An 8,274-nucleotide genomic window follows, 5' to 3' on the forward strand; every position below is an offset into this window, starting at 1 on the left:
AAATATATTCGGGTCAAATAGGAGGAATGTATCAAGAAATATATTCGGGTTTTATGGTATTCTCAGCTTGACAAGCCAAAAAATAATTCCTTACGAATTTGAGTTCCATTTAAAGATCTACTGCTATCTAATGGGTTACTACATATACAAAGCGGAATTCGAATATCTACACATGCTGAAATAGACGAATGAATTGACCACCCAACTAACCCAAATTAGTTTAACTAAGATGAAAAACTATATCATTATTGTTAACAAATCGAATTAAGTCTAAGTTCGTACTTCGTAGTAAATGCAAGGATTGACAACCATTCGTTTGATTGCTTCTTGGGAGAAAAAACCATTTGTTATGATATAATTTTTGTTTTTTGCAGTACATCCATGTTTATGCACCTCATCAACCTCTCATGAGACAAATATGGAGGACAGAAAATAAATAAATAAATAAATAAAAGCGTGGGAGCCATGTGATGTGAGTTTGTCACTGAAGACCATACACAAGGAGAGCTCCAACAGCACCAACACCAGCAACAAGCCCAATAATAACTCCAATAGGAGGCAAGTTTCCTCCAATGGCTTTTCCAGTGTTAACATCATATTTTGCAAACCTCTTCTTTGGTGCTTGACATTGCGGACAACTGTATGTGTCCGGCTACAAACCAAAGTGAGTCACAAAAATAATCAGCTTCTTCTTAAATCCAACTTATACTGTTGAAATTAAGATAACACGATCATTTGTCCTAGAAGTTTAAGTTATGAACTTACTTGCTCCTCGAATGGTTTCTGTAAGGTGTATATGTATCCACAATCAAGGCAAATGTGAGTAGCTCTAGCCTGCATGGTTATATGCAATTTGTTAACGGCTCAATATACAAATCATGTCATAAAACCAATTGCCTCAAAAGTTTAAATAAAAAACGTATGAAGAGTTATATTTCTACACTTTTTTGTACAACAAATTCTTTTAATAAGTTTGTATACAAAATTGGAATTCCTTCTATTTTCTGGTTTAAAAAGTGTAGATTTTCAAGAGAGGGAATCTTATGATATATTGTGAATCTCTTGTGAAAATCAACCACATCTGAACGTATTTTTAAAGATTATTCCCCCCAATTTTCATGCTTTTTACTTTTAGAAATCAACAAGAATTGATCGCTACCTTCTTTTGTTGTAAAATCATTCATCCCAAAAGATTAAGTTAACAGGAAACACGAATGACTATATGTCTAATAAAAAAGCAAATTAAAGGCATGTTGGAATGCAAGTAGGTAATAGAAAGAAAATGATTATGATCTTGCCTTTTGAGCCTCAGTCAGTTTTCTTCCAAAGGCAGGAGGAGCTGGCCGCTTTGGGAGTCTCTTAACATCTACTTCAGCACCTCTTTATTAGAAAAGAAACAAGAAGATCACATGAACACCAGAGAAATAATTGATTGAATTGAAAGAACAAGTTTAGAGAACCTGCTGACAACAAAGTAGACAGAGTCAGGCTTAGCTTGAATTGCAGTTTTGGTAAATCCAAGCTTATCTGCAGGCCACAATTCATCTCCAAAGAAACTACTTGTATACAGAACTTGATCCCCTACCTTCAACCCTGCTCTTGCTGCATTCCCACCACCTTCAATACCCTAGAACACAATCCATGTAAGACATCATGAAACTATGAATGAGACGAGAAAGGTGAAAACTCAGGTACAATTAACTTCGTTGAGGTTGATAGTTAAGAGCAGGTAAATAATAAGGTAAATAATAATTTAGATCAACTTTACGTGAAGATATGAGTGATGAGAAATTATATTACTAACAGTGATGAGAACACCGCCACCAGGCTTTTGGCCCAAGGTGAGACCGAGTGGCTTGTCAACTTCAACCTCAATCTGCTTTGAAGCGCCAGCAGTTCTTGCAGTGATGTCAAGTCTTCTTCTCGTAGCCTTCTTGTTGTTATCAACAAAGAAGGAGTGCGAGAGAGACCTTTTGGCTTCGGGAAGTGAGACGCCTTGTAAGGATGTTGGAGTCAGAACTGTCTTGGAGTTCTTGATGGTGGTGCCGGTGAAGGTGGTGGCAGAGCCTGCTGCTACCACTGCTGTTGCTGACATGGCTCCGGTGTGTTAATTAGTGAACAAACAGGAACTACAACCAACCGTTGCTTCTCAAATCTCAATATTACTTCCAATGCTTGTGCTCTGTGTATTTGTTGCAGCTGCGAATTGTGATCAGAGAAAATGCTTCATTTTTTTTTCCCGGAAGAGATAATATATGATTGGTGGTGGACATGAGGACAGCAAGTTTATGGCTTTGAGCCATTGAATTTTTTTGTTCTTTTTTTCTTTTCTTCCCCTCTTTTGTCAATTGGCAGAAAATGTGGTTTCTTGGTGGTTTTCCGAAATTTCAATCGCACAAAAGCCCAAAAAAAAACGTGTTTTTTCGCTGAAAATTATTAAAAGTAAATTACCTTGTAAAGAATATTACAAAATGTGTTAAATTTTTAATAAAAATTTACAATTTAAATACAAAATATAATATTTTGATATTAAATTGAATTATACAATATTTTATATTTATGTAAAATTAAATTTTAATTTACAAAAATAAAAAATGTGTTTAACAACTCAAAAATAAACAAAGGGTAAATTAAAAATTGTTGAAATTGAATGGTTTCTTGCAAATAAAGTCAAGTGAACCCTTTTTAGAGTAAAATAGTACAAAATAAGGTTCAAACGACACCGTTTTTGGCAAATAGTAAGATAAAAAGTGCTCCTATAAAACATAGACTCATAGTAGCGGGTCGCCGTTTAGCTCAGTTGAGTTGAGTTATTCGTAACTTGTTGGAGAAGAAGAAGATAAAAAATGGAGGAAGTTCAAAAGAGCATAGCGCACCAAATCGGAGGGGTTCAAAACGATGCCCTTCGTTTTGGACTCCAAGGTGTCAAGAGCGACATCGTTGGTTCTCATCCTCTCCAATCTGCCCAGGAATCCGTAATCACTTTCTCTCAATTTCCTTATCTTAGGGTTTTCTTTCACCCCCTTTTATCATTCGATTCAAATTGAATCTGAAATGTCGATGTTAATATTAGTGAAGGTGATGTTTTTATCCAAATTCAGGTCTATCTCATGATCCCTTTTTTGCTTTCTCTTTGTTATTTTCAGGCCAATAGGATAAATGAAGCGATGAAGAAGCAATGCCTGGTCAATTTGTACGGAACTGCGTTTCCGCTGAAGATGGACCTTGACAGGCAAATTCTATCTCGGTATTGTTCACTTCACTTCTCTTTTCTTTTCTGATAAAACCCTACTTTTGTATTTGGAATTAACTGTGCTCTTCTCCATGTGTTGAATCTGTTGCCGTGACACTTTCTTTGTGCATGAGTTATCTGTGGCATAGTTTTGCATCACTAGTGTTATGAATCTTGTAGACTCTGTCTCCGTGTCATAGAAATTTTAGGAACTTGTATAGATATCCTCATGTTCCTTGCTTATAGGGTATAGGACAATGGTATTGAGATATATACTATAATTTTTCATGTAATATTAATATGAAAACAGCTATTAACATGTGAATGAGAGTAATTAAGTCGCCACCTAGATTTTGTGGGTGACCAGACTTTATTTACGCATTTGGTGTAGAAATCTTCTGTTAGGTAGTGTTACAGAAAGTTCTAACACTTAAAAGTGTACTCTGTTCTGTTTCTTTTGTATATTGACTGGGATATGGATTGTTTTGTGGCTCTTCCTTACTTTGATTCTTGGCCAATCTGCTTCAATTCAAACCTAAGAACCTCCTCAATACAAGTCCTAAAAATCCTACCCAAAAGTCTTTTCCAGCAGGAAAGGATCAAACAAACCAATCTACCACATTAAAACCCAGCCCAAAATGCAAATATGGCAGGTCCTCTGCTGCCACGGATGTAAATTGAAGTGATCTTGAATCCTAGGCAGTGAGATAGACATTAAAGAAATTGATAGTAAATTGCAGGATGGGCACTATCACATAATATAGGACTGTAGAAATCAATGGAAAGTGTTTTTGGTGACTTATCTTTTGCTATTTTTTGTACAGCATTGGCTGTTTGTTTGTTGGTTTGTTTGTGCCTTGCTACGTGTGGCTCCCTTCCTCGTATGTTGTACTTTGTGTTGGTGGCTATATTTAATTTTTTATATATGATTCTTTGATTCTGTGTAGATTCCAGAGGCCTCCAGGAGTAATTCCTTCTTCCATGCTGGGTTTGGAGGCATATACAGGAAGTCTTGATGATTTTGGCTTTGAGGATTATCTAAATGGTAATGACACAGTTTATTGAATACTTTGGTCTCTAAATGGTTCAAGTTTTGCTATGTGTTTTCTTGGTTTACCTGTCTCATTTCATTTAATTGCGGCTGCAGATCCCCGTGAATCAGAGACCTTGCGGCCATTGGACATGCATCATGGAATGGAAGTTCGCCTTGGTCTCTCTAAGGGGCCAGTCTGCCCTAGTTTTATGTAATTGAAGCATGGGACTCTAATTACTCAATGAACCTGCATGTCTATTGTTAATCTTGTATTCCTTAAGGATGTTATCAATCTTATGTTGGGTTAAACATTTCATATCTTTCCGAGTGAAACAGGGTTGTCATACTACTTTATGCAAGTGAGATGGGCATTTTCTGTTCCAGCATATCTACTACCCAATTTCTGAACTTAGTGGCCAGTGTGGGGTAAAGTTTTTTCTGTTTTAAGGGTAATGTTTTTTCTGTTTTAAGGCAATCACAAATGGTCTTTGTCTATTTTAACTGCTTTGATGGTGGTGTTGGTGTTGGGATCTTTCCCTCGTCTTTACCAGCTGCAGCTGGTTTTTGTTTTCGTCCGATTTTGCCTTTCCATACCATTTTTAACATCCGGTTTAACCAAAAATTCCGTATTAATGCCACTCCCCCAAAATCAATCCAAGTATCCAACCCCATTGAATCGCTTCAAGCTGGTTACTTCTAAAGATGAAGTTACATTCTCTTGTGGAACACTTAGGCTCATTGATATCGCATGTGCCTAACATCCTTGAGTGATGTTTCAATATGTTTATTTTATTTTAAAGAAAATTTGAAGTTTTAAAATGATTATTTATTTTCGTTATCCAGGCAATTTTAATGCGTTTTTTCAATATTTTGATTTTTAATTTAATGGCTTTTTTTTAGTAAACTGTAAAAGTTGAAAAAGAACATTTTAATGTGTGCACACCCTATTCAGTAATCACCCCCCTTTTTGCCTTAACTACTCCCTTTTGATCATAATATTAAAATATATTTTAACAATTAGTATAGTACTCAATTTTCGCAATAGCATTACTACAATAAACTACCTCTCTTTTTCAGGCTGTATTAATGTACTAAAATAATAATAAAGTTTTATTATTCTGTAAGTTTTTATAATTTTATTAAATTTTTAATTAACTCGCTATATTTAAACCAAAAGAGAATGGTTTATTTATTGGCTAAGTGTTAAAGGTCCATGAAAAAAAGTAAGGAAAGCAGAGAAAAAATGATGTGTGATAGAGAAGAGAAGCAGCAGAAGAAGATAGAGAAAAATTGACGTGTGATAGAGAAGAGAAGCAGCAGAAGAAGATATAGAATGCTGTTATACAGGCGTGTCCCATATTTTGGGACACTGAAGTATCTTTCTTTTTGAGGATATGTCACTCCACAACACAATAGAGAAGGGGATAGATGAACAATAAAATAGCAGGTTAGCCTCAAATTCTCCCTGGCTTCCTTTATCTTATTTTATCTAAATTCCAAACAATATTTTCACCTTGACTATGCTAAATTTATTTATTTACCTTTTTAAGATGAATCCTTCAATTCATTCACATAAATTATTATAACAATAATGTTCCACGTCCATATAAAAAACCTATCCAAGTCATCCAAGCACTTTTTCGTTAACGTGCCTCATCCCCTCCTCAAGTTACGTGAAATATACGTGCGCCCCCCTCTCCCTACTATCAACGTAACGATTTACGTAAACCTCTTCTTTAAAGTAAACATTCTTCTTCTTCTTCTCTTTTTCAACGTTAACGATTTCCATTGTAATTTTCGAATCTGCAATCTTTACCGCTCGTCGTTCTTCCTCTTTTTTTTCTTCTCTTCTGCTCGTTGTTCTTCTCTGTTGTTCGTCCTTCTTCTTCCTATTCTTCTTCGTTTTCTTCTTCGATTTTGTGGATTTATCTTCATCATTTTCAGATTTCAATATTCTATCAAAACAATAAATGATTCAACTTCAAATAAGTTGAATAAGAGCGTTTTGGATTATTCTTTTGAAACGAATCAAAAGGACGAGGTTTGGATTTTTTTTTAATCGAATTGAATGGAATGCAATTGTTAAATTGAATTGAATGTACGCATGTGTTCTGAATTGAATTGAAGTCATAATCTCTAAATTGTAGATACATGTGTTTTGAATTTGATTTTATATCATGGATAATATTCCATTCATTTAGTAGTATACAATTGTTTCACCATGAGCACGTGTTTGATTCATTATGTAGAAATCTGTTTGAATTTGAATTTATATAATGGATAATGTTCCATTCATTTAGTTCTATACAATTGTTTCACCATAATAACATGTTCGGTTCATTCTGCAGACCAAGTGTGTTGTGGATGAACAATCTGTCCCAAAATAGTTTTATTGGTAAAATAAAATAAAATAAAATAGTAAAAATCCGAGAAATGTAGTTTTATTGGTAACACAACAATAAGGTGTTAAGTAGTAAGTACAGTAAAAGCTGAATATAAACTAATTATAACAGAGATAAAATTACAAAGTAGAGACACAAAACAAACGTATGCATGCTAAAGCCACTAAAAATAAAATCCTCAAACTTATGTAGTCGTTGCTAATATTAATAATCTGCAAATATTGTACAATCCCTTCTGAATTTCATTAGCTCATCAACACATCTCGCAAATCCAACAGCACACAGCAAAGAAGCTGCATCAATCATAACAGTTACATAAAAAATTAATCATTTTTTATTTTTTATTTTGCAATTTTATTACAAAATAGACTTTATTCGAATGAAAGGCGATAAATATGTTTAATGTGTACATATACTTACGTTATAGCGTGGCTTCTCCTTCTTTGTCACCATTGTCTTCTTCATTTTTTCTGTAAGGATAAAAAAATTTGGTCAATAATTCACTCAATACGCTGACAAGCACAAACATGCACATTTTAATCAAGTGAATCAAAACGAACAACTTCACTGAACCGAACAACATTCATGTGCTAAATAAAATGTGATAAACATTTAATCGTCAATAAAAATATTTTTGCATGCACAAGGGCTCAACTGAACACACTAACAATCAAGTGAATCAAAATGACCAACTCCAATGAACTGAACTCCATTCATGTTTTGAATAAAACGTGATAAACATTCAATCAGCAAAAAAAATATTTCTACATCCAAAAAAACTCTACTGAACACACTAACAATCAAGTGAACCAAAATGACCAACACTAATGAACCGATCAATATATTACAGAAAGAAAATAACAATACATTTTCTATTTGTATGCCCTAGTTACGTAATAAAAATGATTTAAAATAAGCCGATCTACTAAACGAAGCAACTCAATCCACTAAACCTTAAATCGAACTAGGAGAAATGCGAGTTTTGAGAGAAATTAAATGAACATAATAACAATAGTTTTTCTCATACCTTGCAGAGTCTCTATTCTTATTTTTGTTTGTTTTTTCTTCTTCCTTTTAAAAACTTGACACGATTCTGGAGTAGGAGCAGTTTTCGCAAAGAACATGATGGAGGTTTGAGAGATTTTGAGAGAGATTTAAACTTCTCCAGTGGCGGTTTCGAGGTTGAAGAAGGAACGTTGTTTTATAATGAAGGTGCGAATGAATGTTAAATGTTTCCGGAGTTTGGGTGCGGGAATACACACGCTCATTTAAGCCTTGATTCTTGATTCCAATATGCACAAAGATTATAAGATAAATGAAGTTTTTAGATTTGATTTGATATCTCTTGAATGGAGGCAACAACCAGAATAGAAGGAGTGCTAGCTTATACTTTCTCTCAACGGGTAAACATCTTAAAACTATTTTAAAAAAGGAATAGATAGTGAAAAATTCAAAACATTAATTCTAGTTAATGCAGTTAAGAATCTGTTCAAAAAGAAGAAGACCAACAAAATACAACATAGAATTGAATACGAGATGGGAAGAAAAAAAGAGTTATAGTTTAAATAAAGTGCCACTTCATTTTGAAAACTATTCAATAATTTAAG

General features: G+C 34.1%; 2 protein-coding genes across 2 annotated transcripts; one reads left to right on the forward strand and one right to left on the reverse strand.

The window, feature by feature from the left end:
* Window positions 290-2,259, reverse strand: LOC107643170. Its single transcript, XM_016346750.2, has 5 exons — window positions 1,805-2,259; window positions 1,461-1,627; window positions 1,299-1,380; window positions 766-834; window positions 290-652 (listed from the first exon to the last, which is right to left on the reverse strand). Exons 1-5 carry the CDS (start codon window positions 2,093-2,095, stop codon window positions 482-484), a joined length of 780 nt encoding a protein of 259 aa, XP_016202236.1. The 5' UTR covers window positions 2,096-2,259; the 3' UTR covers window positions 290-481.
* Window positions 2,751-4,760, forward strand: LOC107643171 (cyclin-B1-2). Its single transcript, XM_016346751.2, has 4 exons — window positions 2,751-2,975; window positions 3,147-3,247; window positions 4,180-4,277; window positions 4,380-4,760. The coding sequence occupies exons 1-4, from the start codon at window positions 2,847-2,849 to the stop codon at window positions 4,478-4,480; spliced, it is 429 nt and encodes a 142-aa protein (XP_016202237.1). The 5' UTR covers window positions 2,751-2,846; the 3' UTR covers window positions 4,481-4,760.

The sequence above is a fragment of the Arachis ipaensis genome, chromosome B05 (genome assembly GCF_000816755.2).
Source record: "Arachis ipaensis cultivar K30076 chromosome B05, Araip1.1, whole genome shotgun sequence".
NCBI classification, from domain to species: Eukaryota; Viridiplantae; Streptophyta; class Magnoliopsida; order Fabales; family Fabaceae; genus Arachis; species Arachis ipaensis.